Raw genomic sequence first — 17,756 nt, forward strand, 5'->3', positions numbered from 1 at the left:
CGCAGGCTCAGTAGTTGTGGCTCACGGGCCCATTTGCTCCGTGGCATGTGGGATCCTCCCAGACCAGGGCTCGAACCCGTGTCCCCTGCACTGGCAGGCAGACTCCCAACCACTGCGCCACCAGGGAAGCCCTAGATTGTGGTTTTATGAGAACAAACGAGCTTTGTCTAATGAGAGACATTGAGTTTCTGTATTTGTCACTGTCACTTAGACTCTAATGTTTATATTTGCATAATGGATGTTATAAATAGGAAGATGGATTACATTCATTTATAAGTTTTAGAAATTTTTATAATGCTGTCCTTTATATGAGAAGGTGGTACTGCTGACCTGCCACCCACTAACCTACTACCATTGTTTTACTAATTTTACTGGTAATTGAGATGAGCTATTGAACTAATCACATGCTGTCCTCCACTGAGAATATATTTCGAAGATTGACTCAGCCTTGATGTCAATATTCAAGCTATGTATTATTAACTAATACCATATTCTGGTGTGTGGTGTTAACTATTGAAAATACAATGAAACATAGGTTTAACATATTTTATGATTTTTAATTGACTTTCTGGCTTAATTTCTTAGTTACAACATTAAATTTCTCGAATTTGGCATTGTGGAATTTAGTTGTCTTTCCAATGTGTGTTTTTTAAAAAAAGAAGATAAGAGACTTCCCTGATGGACCAGTGATTAAGACTCCGTGCTCCCAATGCAGGGGGCCCGGGTTCGATCCCTGGTCAGGGAACTAGATCCTGCATGCCGCAACTAAAAGATTCCTGCGTGCCGCAACTAAAGATCCCGCTCGAGGGTACGAAGATCCCGTGTGCTGCAACTAAGACCTGGTGCAGCCAAATAAATAAATATTTTAAAAAATAAAAAAAGAAATTAAATTAGTAAGGAAATAAAAAAGAGGGATGGAAAGTCTTCTGACAGTTTTATTAGTAATGAATTGTTTTATAGTATGTAAATTCTATGATAAACGTAAATGTAATACTATTAATGATAATTGTTTTTGCATATTGTTTCCACTATTTGGTGATGATGATTTTATTGGTAATTAAATTCTTAAAAGCATATTTAACTGCTTTGTGTGCAGGAATATAAAATGTAAATATAAAATGCTTATATTTTGCAATATCCCCTGTTGGGTATTGCATGATAAGATAATATATATTAAATATAGGGGACATGCAGAAGTCAGTAAAAAACAATTATTTAGGTGACCCAAAGATATTTTGTAAATTTTATATTGCTGTTAAGGATTTTGAAAAAAAGTTGACATTTATTTTTGCTTCCTAGAGTGAAAATCTGCAGATTCTTGGAAAATATGCGTACTTCAAATGTATATTATACTTTTGATATGACTTTGCCATGGTAAATTTCAAAATATAGCTATTAAAATCTCACTTACTATTTGTTTCCTTACTTGTTTTTCAGTTTAACTGTAGAAGTTTTAAGGACGAAAGGCCCCTGTGTTGTTGAGGAAAATGACCCCATATTTGAGCGTGGTTCTACAACTACATACTCCAGCTTTAGGAAAAACTATTACTCTAAACCATGGTCAAATAAAGGTAACTGATTTTCATTTTAAGTTGTGTAGATTATTTATTGGAAATAAGGTGAATTATTTTCTCGGTTTCTGAATTAAACCAGGTCTCCCCTAAGTAAAAAAAAAAAAAAAAAAATGTGAACCAGCAAATTTTTCTCTCTAGCTAATTTTATTGGCACCTTTCCCCTGCCCCCCACGATGGAACTATATCTCTGACTTTATCTTAGAAATCTTTTGAGGAGTTAGCATTATGGTCATTTTGGCTGGAATATTCTTCTTTGTCAAATCCCTGTACAACAAATACCATTTTAATGAAAAATGAACAATATTTTTAATGCTCCTAGTAATGTTCTACCTCACTATTGTGTAATACAGTCTTTAATGATAAAAAGTACACAGAGAAGTATACATTACCTATTGCAAGCTGTTGCTTAGTACTTACTTTTATTATAAAAATAATACAGTTTGTTTTGGGAAAAAAATCAGACACAACAGAATAATACAGAATGAAAAGAAAGATTCCCTTCTTTGACTTCCCCCATCCTGTTCTCTTGAGGTTACTTCTATTAGCAGTTTCTTGTGTATTTTTCTAGCTACTTTCTTTCACATACTACTTAGAACGTCTTAGTTGCTTACGTAGCAGCAGTATTATACTGGTTATGACTGACAGTTTTCTTCAAGGCACTTGAGACCAGATAGGCAGAATGTCTTTTAAAAATTCCAGCTGCTTTGGTTTGAACATGCGAATTTCTTAAACCATGTTTCTGTATAAAAGTTTAAAGGGGGTGTTTATAGATCCATGAGGTTCCTTGCAGTAAAATTGAGATATGTCTATGTACGTGTATGTAGAAATATTTCTATGATAAAAGATTTACTGGACTTTAATAAAAAACTTAAGTACTGTCAAATTTATTTTTAACTCAAAATATATACTAAGGTAAGATTTTTTTCCTCTGAAATATTTAGAAGATTATTCTCAGTCTTTCTAAATCTTTTACTTTTACAGAAACAGATATGTTTTTTTTGGCCATCAGCATGGTAGGAACTGACTTTTCTATGATTGGACAGCTTTTTCCTCACAGAGCAAGGATAGAAATTAAGGTAAAGTAAACCCATTATGTTTGTTGATCGAAAAGAGACTAAAAATTACTATTTTTTTAACCTTTGGTTGAAATATCAGTCCATCCTTTTTCACTACTGTGTTTTTGGTACATCTGTCCTTCTTTATAGCTCAAAAAGTAATGTAGTATTTCTCAATTCTGAGATGAGTACAGGGCTTCCCTGGTGGCGCAGTGGTTAAGAATCCGCCTGCCAATGCAAGGGACACGGGTTCAAGCCCTGGCCTGGGAAGATCCCACATGCCGCGGAGCAAGTAAGCCCGTGTGCCACAACTACTGAGCCTGCGCTCTAGAACCCGCAAGCCACAACTACTGAGCCCACGTGCCTTAACTACTGAAGCCTGCATGCCTAGAGCCTGTGCTTCGCAACAAGAGAAGCCACTGCAATGAGAAGCCCGTGCACCGCAACGAAGAGTAGCACCTGCTCACCACAACTAGAGAAAACCTGCATGCAGCAACGAAGACCCAACACAACCAAAAATAAAAGAAACAAATAAATAAATAAATTTTAAAAAATAATAAAATAAAATGAGTACAATCTCTTTAACCTCAGTATTATATTTTCTTATTTATATCTTCCTACTTCTAAAATGGATTTGAGGGAGTACCAATAAAGCCAGTGAAACTAAGATAAAAGAAGAGTTAGGTAATGAAAAGGGGAGATAAATGTACCAGAACTTTTGGGTTAAGGGTAGATTTTGAACACAAAATATATCTGAATTTCCTAGGAAGAGAACATGCTGAGTTATATAGTTCTCAATATCTGGTCTAACCATTGCTTTCCTAGGCCACCTTAACTTTGGGGGCAACCAGTGATACTATTTTTTTTTTTTTCCAGTGATACTATTAACAACAGCAATGATGTTAATCAATTAGTGCTTTAATATGCCTAAAAGAATGATCTTTCTCTATCTTATAGTTCCTTTTGCTGAGAAATTTCATTACAAGTTTCCTGGGTTGGAGTGCATTTGAGTGCACACCATGTTGCTCTAGTGCATTTCTAATTCATAGTGAGATTTTTATCCAACCATGGGCTTTTTCTTTCATTAATTAAAGGGACCATTAAGAAAGATTTTTTTTTTTTTCTTGAACTAGACTAGGCATGGACTGATTTACTGGGAACCAGTGTACAGTGTAATAGTCATTCTATTTCTACAAAAGATGAGGCATTTTTTATATTCTTTATGTTCCTTTTCAAATGTTGATCTCTGATATAAGGAGAACAGAATGTTAAAGTTCTGTGAAGGCTAGAAGTTGATCGTATAGGGGAGCCCTCAGATGTGACTAACGATAAGTTTGTCAGTAGACTATTTCTTTTAGAAGCAGTTTAGACTCTTCCATTAAAAGTTTAGGGTGGTCCCAGCAGGTCTTTGGGCAAAGTATAGAAAAGTAAAAATGGACTAGTGAATTACATCAATTTTCAATTTTTTTAAAAAAAATTTATTTATTTTATGCATTTTATTTTTGGCTGTGTTGGGTCTTTGTTGCTGTGCACGGGCTTTCTCTAGTTGCGGTGAGTGGGGGCTACTCTTCGTTGCGGTGCACAGGCTTCTCATTGTGGTGGCTTCTCTTGTTGTGGAGCACGGGCTCTAGGCGTGTGGGCTTCAGTAGTTGTGGAATGTGGGCTCAGTAGTTGTGGCTCACGGGCTTAGTTGCTCCGCGGCATTTGGGATCTTCCCGGACCAGGGCTCGAACCCATGTCCCCTGCATTGGCAGGCGGATTCTTAACCACTGCACCACCAGGGAAGTCCTTGATTTTCAAATTTTGAACCAACCTTGTATTCCTGTGATAAATCCCAATTAGTCATACTGTATTCTTCTTTTTATATGTTGCTGATTTTTGTTATATTTTCTTGAGGACTTTTTGCATCTTTGTTCATGAGAGTATTGGTTCATAATTTTCTTTTAGTGTCTTTGTGTTTTTGGTACCAAGGTTATGGTGGTCATAGAAAATGAGTTGGAAAGTGTTCCCTCTTGTTATCTGAGAAAATTTGTTTAAGATTAGTATTATTCCTGCTTTTAATGTTTGATAGAATTTACCAGTGAAACCATCTGGGCCTATGGTTTCCTTTGGAGGAAAGGTTTTGATAGTAAATGCAATTTCTTTAATACATATAGGGGTATTTATAGTTTCAGTTTCTTCTTGTGTCAGTTTAGATGCTAAGTTGTTGAATTTATAGGCATAAAAATTCATACTATTCACTTACCATTTTAACGTTTGTAGGATTTATAGTGATATATCTCACTGATTAATGATTTTTCTTTCTCTTTTTTTTCCCTTGTTTTGCTAAAGGTTTTTGACTTCCAAAACTCTTTTAATGAGCCAACTTTTAGCTATGTTAAGTTTTCAGTTGTTTGTGTGTTTTCATTGGTTTTTAAAAAACTCTTTAGCATTTCTTTCCTTCTTCAGGCATACCTCGTTTTATTGCATGTCACAGATACTGCGTTTTTTTTTTACAAATTGAAGGTTTGTGGCAAACCATCTGCATTGTCAGATGATGGTTAGCATTTTTTAACAATAAAGTATTTTTTAATTAAGTATGTACATTGTTTTTTTTAGACATAATGCTACTGTACACTTAATAGACTACTTCACTGTAATGTAAACATAACTCTTGTGTGCACTGGGAAACCAAAAAAAAAAAAAAAACCTGTGTGACTTACTTTATTGCGATATTCGCTTTATTGCAGTGGTCTGGAACTGAACCTGCAATATCCTCAAGGTATGCCTGTATTTACTTTGGGTTTAATTTTCTCTGTTCTTTTCTAGCTTCCTTAGATGAAAACTTAGAACATAGATTTTAAACCCTTCTTTTTTAATGTAGACATTTAAAGCTATACATTTTCATCTAAGCTATAGATGTATCCCATAATATTGATACAGTGTTTTCATTATCATTCAGTTAAAAATATTTTCTAGTTGCCCTTATGATTTCCTTTTTTTAAAAAATTTTTATTTATTTATTTATTTATTTTTGGCTTCATTGGGTCTTCGTTGCTGCGTGTGGGCTTTCTCAAGTTGTGGTGAGCAGGGGCTACTCTTTGTTGCGGTGTGCCTGCTTCTCATTGCGGTGGCTTCTCTTGTTGCAGGGCACGGTCTCCAGACACGTGGACTCAGTAGTTGTGGCGCATGGGCTTAGTTGCTCCACGGCATGTGGGATCTTCCCAGACCAGGGCTTGAACCCGTGTCCCCTGCATTGGCAGGTGGATTCTTAACCACTGAGCCACCAGGGAAGTCCTTCCCTTGTGATTTCTTCCTTGACATGTCAATTGTTTAGAAGTGTGTTTAATTTCCAACATTGGGACATTTCTAAATATCTTACTGTTATTGTTTTCTTTGACATTCTGAATGTCAAAGGACATAATCTGTAAGATTTCAATCTTTTTGAAATTTGTTGAGATTTATTTTAAAACCTATCATACTTGTGGGACTTCTCTGGCAGTCCAGTGGTTAAGATTCTGCACTTCCACTGCAGGGGGTGTGGGTTCGATCCCTGGTCGGCTTATAAGATCCCACGTGACGCACTGCATGGCCAAAAAAAAAAAAAAGCCTATCATACTCTCACCTTGGTCAGTGTGCACTTGAAATCAATGTGTGTTCTGCAGTTGTTGGGTGTGGGGTCATCTAGTTCTGTCAGTTACTGAGAGAAGAGTTGACACGTCTAACCACAATTGCAGATTTGTGTTTCTCTCTTTAGATTGATCCATTTTTTTTCCTTTCCTTTTCTTTTCTTTTTTTTGGGCACAGATCATTTATTTTTATTTATTTATTTTTTAAATTGAAGTATAGTTGATTTACAATGCTGTGCCAATCTTTGCTGTACAGCAGTGACTCAGTTATACACATAGAGACATTCTTTTTTTATATTCTTTTCCATTATGGTTCATTATCACAGGATATTGAATATAGATCCCTGTGCTATACAGTAGGACCTTGTTGTTTATCCATTCTAAATGTAATAGTTTGCATCTACCAACCCCAGACTCCTAGTCCATCCCTCTCCCCACCCTCCAACCCCCCAGGCAACCACAAGTCTGTTCTCTATGTCTATGAGTCTGTTTCTGTTTTGTAGATAGGTTCATTGTATCTACAGGAAATGTTCTTTGTATTCTTATGTTGCCCCTGATAAAAATAAAACAAAATGTCTGTTTTACATTTCTGTTAATAGCTTAGTTCATTTATGTTTAATGTGATAATTGATATGGCTGTGTTTAAGTCTACCATCTCACTATTTCCCATTCATTCCATCTGTTTTTTACTCATCTTTTCCTGCTTTATTTGGGGTTAATCAAATTTTTTTAGTATTATATTTTATTTCTATTGTACCTTTTTACCCTTTACATAATATCCTCTTAGAAGAAGAATTCTATTTACCTTCCATCCTTCATTCTATTACATGTTTTACTTCTACTTATAAACCCCACTACACATGAACTTATTTTAGCTTAGAGAGTCTTTTGTCTTTAACAGAAATTTAGTAGATTAAAGAAACTACAGTTAACCCTTGAATAATGCAGGGGTTAGGAGTGTCGATCCTCCTTGCAGTCAAAAATCTGAGTATAACTTACAGTTGGCCTTTCATATCTGCGATTCCTCTGTATCTGCAGTTATGTATCCATGGATTCAGCCAAACTCGGATTGTGTAGTACTGTAGTATTTACTATTGAAAAAAATTCACGTATTTAAGTGGACCCACACAGTTCAAAGTTAGGTTGTTCAAGAGTCAACTGTAGTCTTTAATATTTAGCCACATGTTTACCATTTCTGATGCTTTTCACTCCTTGTAGTTCTGAATACCCTATCTGCTGTTGAAAAATTCTTTCAGCTTTCATTTTTCTGAAAGACTTTTTTTAGTCTCATTTTTGCTAGGTATACAAGTCTGGTTGGATAGTTTTTCCTTTCAGTGCTTTTAAAATGTCATTCCATTGTCCACTGGCCTCCAGTGTTTCTGATGAAAATTCAGCCATCACTCATGTCATTCATGTCATGAATTGCTTTTCTTTTCTGTTTTTAAGGTTTTCTTTTTTTAAAATTTATTTTATTCAAGTATAGTTGATTTGCAGTGTTGTGTTAATTTCTGCTGTACAGCAGAGTGATTCAGTTATACACATATATGAATTGCTTTTCTATGACTGCTTTCAAGATTTTTTCTTTAACTTTGGTGTTCAGCAGTTTGTTTATGATTTGCCCAAGAGTTGTTTTTTAAAAATGTTTTTTCTGCTTTGTTCCCTACTTCTGGTACTCCGCTTACCTGTGTTAGTTTGCATGACATTGTACTACAGATTACTAAAGCTCTGTCCATTTTTTTCCCCAGTCTTTTTTCTTTATTTCAGTTTGGTTAGTTTCTGGTATCATGTTTATAAGTTCACTGATCCTGTCTTCTGCTATCGTCAGTCTGCTGTTAAGGCCATTCAGTGAATGTTTCATTTCTGATATTATACCTTTCATTTCTGTGATTTCACCTTGGTTATTTTTCTTAGCTTCCATTCCTCTGCTAAGATTTCTGTATCTGTTCATTCCATATTTTCCTTTAAATCCTTGAACATATAACAGCTGCTTTAACTTTCTCATCTGCTTATTTCAACATCTGGGTCATATTGGGATCTGTTTCTGTTGACTCTTTTTATTTCCTTGACTGTGCATCACATTTTCCTGTCTTTTCTCATGTCTTGTGGATTTTTTTTTTTTCAGTTGCATGCTGGACATTGTGGATATGTTGCACAGTGTCTGGATTATGTTTGTTTTTATTTTATATTTTTTTCCTTTAAAGAGTGTTTAGTTCTAGAAGGTGGTTAGTATATTGCCAACTCTCCTTATTCTTCCCAAGGCTTGGTTTTAGGCTTTATTAAGACTGGTCCTTACTCTAGGTTTCTCATCTGAACTACAGAAAATAATTTGTGTTACTGTTTTCTAATTTTTTCTAAGGATGGTCATATTACACCATTCTAGGTGTACAGGAAAGAAGGTGATTCATTACATGTAGTATATCCCTTAGGACATTAGGGCTTAATTCTCATGCTAGAACCTCAATTGAGAAAGGCTGCTCTAGGGTGTGATCCCTGTCTCTAAGTGGTGGTTGTTCTGGTGTCTGAGGTGAATGTTTGGATGTTAACAAAATCTTTCCATTCGTGTGGGAAGAACCCTGTCATCTCACTATGTTACGTGACCTCTAGCATCTTCTTTTTGCTCCCATCCCTGTAGTAGCTGTTCTCCACTAGAGCTTATGCTCTGGGCATATGGAACCCAGACCAACAGCCTATGGGATACTTCTACCAGGCTTGTGAGACTCCTCTTTAAATAGCTCTCTTCTCTGTAGAACCCTGCCCCTAAAGATTGTCTACTTCCGCAGCTCAGTAGGATGTCTGTGCTCTGTTTGGCCTTTCTCTCTTTCATTGGTTAGGAAATTTAGCCCAGGCAGACAGCCAGGGTGAACGTTGGTACATCTTTTGTGTTTCCCTTCTCTCTGGGATTGTGGGATTGTAGTCTTGCTCTGCCTATTGTCCAGTGCTTGAAAATAGTTGATGCACTTATTTTGTTTGGTGTTAAAGTTATTTATTTTGGGTTGGATATGTGGAACAAGCTCGTTACCAGTTTTTGTCAGGGCCAGGGATGGAAATTATGGGATTTATTTTATAATCGTGGAATTTGGCCTACAATGGTTCCTGCCTATGAATTCAATGACTAATATCAGGGAATTCCCTGGTGGTCCAATGGTTAGAACTCTGCGCTTTCACTGCTAGGGCCTGGATTTGATCCCTGGTCCGGGAACTAAGATCTCACAAGCTGTGTGGGGTGGCCAGAAAAAAAAAAATGACTAACATCAATACATTCTTCAAAAAAGTTTTAAATTATTCTGGATTATATTCTGAATTAAGTAAAATATGTTGTAGCAATGTTTTAGAATTGAGTAATGCCTAAAGCCTACTGGTATTTCTCTCAGGATGTTTAATTTAGTGATTGTAGTCTGTCACTTTTTATGTGACTTTTGTTACATGTGGACCTGACTTTTGTTAACTTTTGAGGAAATGTTTAAAGAATAATATGATCTTTTAAGGGAGAAAGATGATCTTCCTTGAAAACTTCTGTATTACTTGGTAATAAGTTTTATGAAGAAAAATATAGAATGGAATAGAGGGATAATCTGTAGATTGAAAGATGTTAGTCACATGAAGTTTTAAAAAATAGGAAAGGCTAAACTATAGAGCTAAGGATGCACACTTGGATGATAAACAGTGAGGAAATGTAAGAAAGTGATTGCTTTAAAGTCAGGTTAGGACTTCCCTGGTGGCGCAGTGGTTAAGAATCCACCTGCCAATGCAGGGGACACAGGTTCGATCCCTGGTCTGGGAAGATCCCACATGCCGTGGAGCAAGTAAGCCTGTGCGCCACAACTACTGAGCCTGTGCTCTAGATCCTGTGAGCCACAACTACTGAGCCCACATGCCGCAACTACTGAAGCTGGAGCGCCTAGAGCCTGTGCTCCTCAACAAGAGAAGCCACCGCAAGGAGAAGCCTGTGCACCCCAGTGAAGAGTAGCCCCTGCTCGCTGCAACTAGAGAAAGCCTGCGTGCAGCAACAAAGACCCAACACAGCCAATAAATAAATAAATAAATAAATTAATTAATTAATAAAAAAAAATAAAGTCAGGTTAGTGGGTAGTTTCTTTTGGAAGGAAGAAAGGGGCCGTGAAGAGGTTCTTTATTTTGTGTTATTTTTCTCTCTTTTTTTTCAATAAAACGATTTTTGTATTTTTAATAAAAGCTTTTAGACCACTGATCTGTAGAAGGGAGAGATTGGCTGATCATTCCCTCCTGCAGGGTGTGTTTGTATATGTGTATGCCCTCAGACTTTCTAATGACCTTAGGATTCATTGAACCCTAAACCTTAACCATCTCCATCTTAAAGGAGGTAATCTGGAGTGGAATTGGGAATGGGGCTCTTTGGTGCTCAGAAAAGCATGAGGAAATGTTCCTTAATATAAAGAAGTTTCTAAACATAAACTTGGCCTGCTTCAAAATTTTGCTTAGTTTTTTCTTTACAGTTTCCCGTGCATGCCATTAAAATCATATTAAAATAATAATGTAAGAGGTTTAACTTGATATGAATATACTAGTTTTTAAAGAGTTAATACTGGTTAGCTTAATTGATTACAGTTTGATCTGTTTCCATGCTAGTTGACTTTATTTTTTTTCTATCCTCTGTAAATCCAGTTTCCATTGCTAATTCATGTTATTGATCATAAGGAGGAGCACAGAGCTCAGTATAAATCTTTCATTTCTATTTTTTACAAGCTAAGGGTTTAAGTAACTTGCCTATTAGCAAAGATGTGTTATTTATTAGAGAATCATATGTTATAATAAGAATTTTATTTTGATGCTTTTTTTAAGACATAATCTGCACTTGTTTCATGGGAGAAAATTACCAAAGGGTTTTTGTTTTGTTTTGTTAACAGAATAAATTTAAACGTGAGGAGAAAACAAATGGATGGAGAATAGACAAAGCATTCCGTAAGTATTAAGACCTCTTTCACAAGGAATCATTTGGAGATTCTAAAAAATGACCAATGTTTTGTCTTCGGTTCCAGTGTGTTTTAGATTTGTTTTATCCCTATATTGTCATAGGAAGAGTAAGACTGGAAATTTTTCTCTTTAGCAGTTCAGGTCGGGTGGTTGATACAGATCTATAGGCAAGGGAATAGCTAAAACATCAAGAAGCAAGTAAGCAGAGTTCTGAGTCCAAGAAATTAGGGGGACTGAAGATACTATTTCTAAGTGCTCTTTATTCTGGGGGAACTGTATTGAAGAAGAAGTTAATTGTTTCTGGACGATATTACACTGTAGATGATTCCTTACCTACTGTGGTAAGTCTGTCATTCAGTCAGTAATACAGACCACCTGCTGTGTGCTAGTCACTGTTGTAGGCATGGAGGATATCATGGTGAACAGGGCAGATGGGAATCCTGCTTTTAGAGCCTTAGGTCTAATTGGGTGGGGGAGGAATATAATTGGTAAGCAGGATAATTTCAGATAGTGATTAATTTCTAAGAAGAAAAAAGAGGGAGTTAGGGGGTGGGTGTTTAGATTGGGTATTAAGGGAAGTTCTGTCTGAAGAGGTGACGTTTTTTAAAATAAATTTATTAAATTTAATAAATTTATTTATTTTTATTTATTTTTGGCTGCATTGGGTCTTCGATGCTGCGCACTGGCTTTTCTCTAGTTGCAGCGAGCGGGGGCTACTCTTTGCTGCGGTGCGCGGGCGTCTCACTGCGGTGGCTTCTCTTGCTGCGGAGCACGGGCTCTAGGCGCACGGGCTTCAGTAGCTGTGGCTTGCAGGCTCAGTAGTTGTGGCTCGTGGGCTCTAGAGCACAGACTCAGTAGTTGTGGCGCACGGGCTTAGCTGCTCCACAGCATGTGGGATCTTCCCGGACCAGGGCTCGAACCCGTGTCCCCTGCATTGGCAGGCAGATTCTTAACCACTGTGCCACCAGGGAAGCCCCTGAAGAGGTGACTTTTGAATTTAGACCTGATTTGAAGAAATGATGTATACCTTTCAGCTTTTAACTAATAACCTCATTAAAATGAACATTGTTTCTTTTTAAGTCCAGAGAACTACATCAAGGGATCTGTAAAGAAAAACAGAATTAAATGTACTATTTAAAGTAGTTCCTTTATTCTTTGTTTGGAATATAATTACCAATATTTCATGATTAATAAGTGTATTCAATGTTCATTTGCCATAGTGCTAATCTTAGAAAAAAATTCTAAAGAGAGGTACTTAGATTGTATAGCATGTACATTTATTTTATGAGTAGACACAAAGGTAGATGAGTGGACCCTATACCTTACCAATGTGGTATTGAGTCCTCAGGAAAACCACTTCCAGGAATGGCTCCTGGAAGATCTGGAATATTTTAGTCCTCAACCGTCTCCATTTTAGAGAAGTAGTCTTGAAACTTTTCGTTATGTTTAATGCATTGTAATCAGAAAAGAGTCCATAAATCTATAAACGGTCTTTATGGGGTGTGGAACCATTGTTAAAACCATTATAATAGAACCTTTAAAATTCACTGTTTGCTGCTTTGTAGTGGAAATTGTTAAAACAAACAAACAAACAAAAAAACCCAAATGGTGTTTTTTAGAACTTATATTTTTAATTCCTCTGAGAACTTTATGGATTATTTTAGTGCTGTGTTTTTCAGAATCATTTGTGTGGAAGGTCAGAACAGATAAAAAGCTGGGTCCACAATAAAATAGGGCTTTCAAGCATATCAGGTTTGGGCTTAGTTTCCTGAGGCTAATTTATTTTTGTTTTGGTATATACCTCTTTTTCTGAGGCCATCTTGTAATCATCTTGTAATCAAAACAATCTTGGAGCTTATGTATATAGAGCACCATTTTCCCTGTATTCATTTCTCTGTATTCACTGTATTTATAGACATAGAGCTGAGGCAAGGATTGACTCCTGGAGTGGATTCATTCTGGTTTGTTCATACATTACTCTTTCTGATACAATACTGTTAATAGGTATTTAGTGAGAGTCGTCCTGATCAATATTCATTTACTATCCTCTTTGCTGATATTTGGAAGAGTAAGAGTTAATAGTGAAAGAGTTGTAATAAAGTGAGGACATAAAGTGGTGGATAGGCTTTTGAGGACTTCTTAATCATCCTAGCCTTTTAAAAAAGTATATTTATAATTATGGACAGTGCAATTTATAGTTTGAGTTTTGACAGAGAGTACACCTGTGTAACCACCACACAAAACAAGCCATGGAACATTTTCATCATTCCAGCGAGGCCACTTCTTTCCCTTTCTAGTCAATCTCCACTCCTAATCCTGACCCAGGCAACTACTATTTTCATTTGAATCATCATAGGTTAGTTTATCTTGTTCTAGAACGTCTTATTCATAGAATCATACGGTATATACTCTTTTGTGTTTGGCTTCTTTCACTCAGCATGTTTTTGAGATTCACCTATATTATTGCTTGTATCAGTAGTTCCTTCTTTTTATTTTTATTTTTTAAACTAATATAGTTTGTTCCTTTTTATTGCTCAGTGGTGTTCTGTTGTGTGACTGTACTATAGTGATTAGAGTTTTTTGTCCGTTCTGCTGCTAAGCCCATTCGCTTTTGATGTTATACTTAAGAAAAATGAAAACTTGAAAGTTCTTTTCCTTTTTTTAAAATAAAAACTTGAAGTTTCTTTTCTTTTTTTTTTTTTAAACAGAGGAAAAGCGCCCTTTTGACTTCGATTTTTTTGCTCATTTGCTTCAGAAAGTTCTTGCTGAAGAAGAGAAAAGAAAACAAAAATCTGTTAAAAATCAGACTTTAAAGGAGAAGAAGTCCTCTAAATCACGGAAAAATGTAAAAGGTATTTATTTAAAAGAAAGTGTGTTATTTTACTTAATAATAATAGACTTGCAATATTGTCCCTCAAGTCTTAGGGTGTTCATATGTAGTTCAGGTAGTTGAGATCATCAGGACATCCGACTGGAGGGAATTGATTTTTCTTCAATCTTCTAGTTATCTGGCCCCAAACAGCAGCTCCCTTTTAAATTTTATAATTGGATGGCTGGGCTATTTGACATCTTTCTTGCATCGAGGGCATAGTTGTAGCTAATAAAGGAGCATCAGAATATTGGGGTGTCATGTTTGGTTACTTATTATCATTTTTCTTTGTAAAACAAATCTGGCACAAAAGTCTAAAATAAAAAAATGGAACTCTAATACTTTGGGCTTGTGACTCAACTGTATTGTTTGAGCACACCTTATTTCTGAGGGTTAACGTTGACTTGTACCAGGTAGGAAATTGTTTATATGTGGGTATTTCTATTTTTAGGCTTATATTTTCTTAACTATTTGAATTCTGATCTGAGGACAATGTTTAGCTATAATCACATAATTTAAAGAATCTTTGAACTACAGGGAACCTTATATATTAGTTATACATTCCAGCCCATTTCCTTTTGTTTTAATAACCTCAGAGATCCTAAGTCATTTTTTCCTAAGGTCTCACAGTGTTAGTAGTGGTAGAGGCAGGACTCAAGCTAGGACTGTGAGAGCCTGTGTAGGGGGACCCCAGAGCACCCCCAGGTTCAATTATTTGCTAGGACTCACAGGATTCAGCATATAGTTGTACAGACAGCTGAGATTTATTACAATGAAAGTATACAGAGCAAAATTGGCAAAGGGAAAGGCACATAGGTCAAAGTCTAGGGAAAAGAAGTAAAGCTTCCAAGAGTCCTCTTCCAGTAGAGTCACACAAGATGTGCTTAATTCCCCAAAAACAAGTAGGAATGAGGTATGTAAAAAGCTGTCTACCAGGGAAGCTTGTTAGAAAGTCAGCACCCAAGATTTTTATTAGAAGTTGGTCATGTAGACACCTTCTTCCTGGCATGTACCAGAATTCAAAACTCCCAAAAGGAAAGCATTTGTTCAGCATAAACCACATTGTTTGTTTAAAGAATTTAGGTGTAGCGAGCCACTTTTGTCAGTTAGGCTGGTGGGAACTCTCCCCAAACCCACGTTTCCAGACACAGCCCAAGGGCCAACCTTTTAAGCAGGCCTTTCAAAGGAGAGCAGTGAGGCCTGCTTTGTTAACTCCTTCTGCACAGAGCCAATATAGAACTTCTTTTTCTAGAGCATAGTGCCCCTGTCTTTTTAAAAGTAGTATTGATAACTGCAAAGTTATTTCATTCTTTAGTCATTTTTTTTACTTACATAGCCCTGGGAAATTAAAATAGATATATTAATCTATCACTAATCTTGTGGTTATTATGTTACAGTGATAGCATAAGTAACTCACCGTATCTTATTTAATGTGAGAACTTTTCAGGTACTTTGTTACAAGTCTCAGGATTTAAAAATTGCTGATTATTATTTTGATAAAGAATAAATCCAGCATATTTTCTTAGTTTTAAAATCTTGTTTTGACTTTTTTTGAGTAAAAATAAATGACATTTTATTATTTTTGTTTTTTAAAATGTAATTCATTATTTTCATCTTTTGATACAGTTAACTATTAATATGCCTTCAAAAAAGACACTAGAAATTGTTTAAAAATATTTGTTAATAAGGTTGTTCATTGAAAAACAAAGGATACAGAAAATAAAGTACTTGAACTCTCTCTTGTACCCTGCCCTCAAAGTCTTCAGCTTTCTTGGGGATGATTGTTAGTAAACTTTTCTATGCCTATATATGTGTATGTGTCTTAGAGTCTATGTAATTGTTTTTCTTAAAATAAAAGTGTGGTGATACTGTGTATTGTTCTGCAACTTGATTTTTTTTTTAAGGCAACAGTATTTTTTGAAATCTTTTACATGACTACATACAAACCTACCTCATTGTTATTTGCGGCATGGATTTCTATAGCATAAATGTATTATAACTTAGTTAGTCATTCTCTATTGGACAGTTTAGGTTGTCTTTAAATTTTCACTCAGACATCCTTAAGTATTTATCTTCTCCACCTTTAAGAATTTTTCTGTAGGTTGTTTTTATATTTATAACAATTTCTCTTACTTTAAGTGAAAAAAGTTGCCAGTGAAAGAGTGAATGATAATCCAGATGAGTCTGTGAGCACTAGAATTTCAGACACAGAAGGATCTCAGAAGGATGCTCAGACAGTTGAAGAAGAACAACAGTCTCTGACTTTATCAGGACAGGATTCAGAACAGAATGCATTAGAACAAGATATAAATCAAAAGAAAAGGAGAAGAAAGAATCAGGATGAAGGTAGTGAACAAGAGGTAAATCTTTCAGGAAATGCCACTGTTCAGCCAGGCTCTTCTAAAGGAGAAAAACACAAAAGTAAGTGTATTACATATTTTAATAGCCCCTATATTACTTGTGAAGACATGTACACTAATATGATGTATAACTTAACTACTTTTCTTCTGGATAGTAGCAACTAATAACGCTTGTTAATTGGTTCTGTATTCTCGGTACTGTGTTAAACCCTTTTACTTTTAATTTAAAGAAAAAACGTTTATTGAAAAAAGAGTGAAATGGGGAGATTTTTCTCTCAAGTTTGTCTCTGAGATGTGTTACCTCCTATGTACTCACATTAACAATTATTCTAAGTCACGTGCATATAATTAAATGTGTATTGTGTCTGTTAATAAATCACAGGTTTTCATGTTCTGCCTCTACAGAGCACCTCTATGAACCCAAAATAAGTTGTTTAATTTGTATAAAAGGTACTAGAATAAGTATTCCTCTCATTTTTCTTTTTTAAAATTCCCTAGAATACAGACATTTTGACACTTGTGAGTCACTAGGGAATGAGAGCTAAGAGTTTAGGGAAGTCTCGGTCTCTTTCTTTAAGAGTTCACATATAGATTACTTAAAGCAGATAACCAAGTAAAGAGAGGAGAAAAAGATATTAGCAGACCAGAACAACCTTTCTGTAGAATTTAAGTTTTATGTGGTTCAACTTCACCAATAAGATTTTAGTAAGTGAATCCTGATAGATAGCATAGTGTGATTTATAAGCATCATAATACACTCTTTGTGGCTTACTAGTAAAGACATTACATATAAAGCAGAAAAGCTCAGCTTTTAAGAAATTGGACTTTGCGATAATTTCTTAATCATTACATTACAGTGTTATATGTAAATTCCTTTGTGCTTTAAATATATGTTTTTGCTATCATTTTTATAATAATATGCATTTTGTATTAATAGATAAATGCCTGTCTTTAAGTCCTGAGATAAATGAAGATGAAAGCAATAAGGAACAAAAGCTTCCCTGTGTACAGAACACAGATGACATTGTGGGTCTATCCTCTAATGAAAAGGCCGAGGAAAGAACTGACCCTGCTCTTTCACCAAGGTATTTTATGTATCTTTACTCACTTTGTCTACATCTTCTATCAGTTACCAAAGGAGTGGGAAATCTCCACCTGTAATTGTGAATTTGCTTATTTCTCTTTTCAGTTCTATTTGTTTTTCTTCATGTCTTTTGAAGCTCTTTTGTTAGGTGTGTACATATCTAGGATTGTTGTATCTTCTTGGTGAAATCACCCTTTTATCATTCGTGTGATATCATTCTGGTATTGCTCTCTGTTCTGATGATTGCTATGCCACT

The 17,756-nt window shown here is 35.6% G+C and overlaps 1 protein-coding gene across 3 annotated transcripts in view; it reads left to right on the forward strand.

Moving 5' to 3' along the window:
• BDP1 (B double prime 1, subunit of RNA polymerase III transcription initiation factor IIIB) overlaps window positions 1-17,756 on the forward strand; it is an 85,297-nt gene that overhangs the window by 8,850 nt on the left and 58,691 nt on the right. For all 3 annotated transcript variants that reach the window (XM_059916548.1, XM_059916549.1, XM_059916547.1), the window contains exons 6-11: window positions 1,438-1,571; window positions 2,556-2,650; window positions 11,121-11,175; window positions 13,896-14,039; window positions 16,196-16,477; window positions 17,354-17,501. In XM_059916548.1, coding sequence (XP_059772531.1) covers window positions 1,438-1,571; window positions 2,556-2,650; window positions 11,121-11,175; window positions 13,896-14,039; window positions 16,196-16,477; window positions 17,354-17,501 — 858 coding nt within the window. The remainder of the gene's footprint in view (window positions 1-1,437; window positions 1,572-2,555; window positions 2,651-11,120; window positions 11,176-13,895; window positions 14,040-16,195; window positions 16,478-17,353; window positions 17,502-17,756) is intronic.

Source organism: Balaenoptera ricei, chromosome 3 (genome assembly GCF_028023285.1).
Source record: "Balaenoptera ricei isolate mBalRic1 chromosome 3, mBalRic1.hap2, whole genome shotgun sequence".
Lineage (NCBI taxonomy): Eukaryota > Metazoa > Chordata > Mammalia > Artiodactyla > Balaenopteridae > Balaenoptera > Balaenoptera ricei.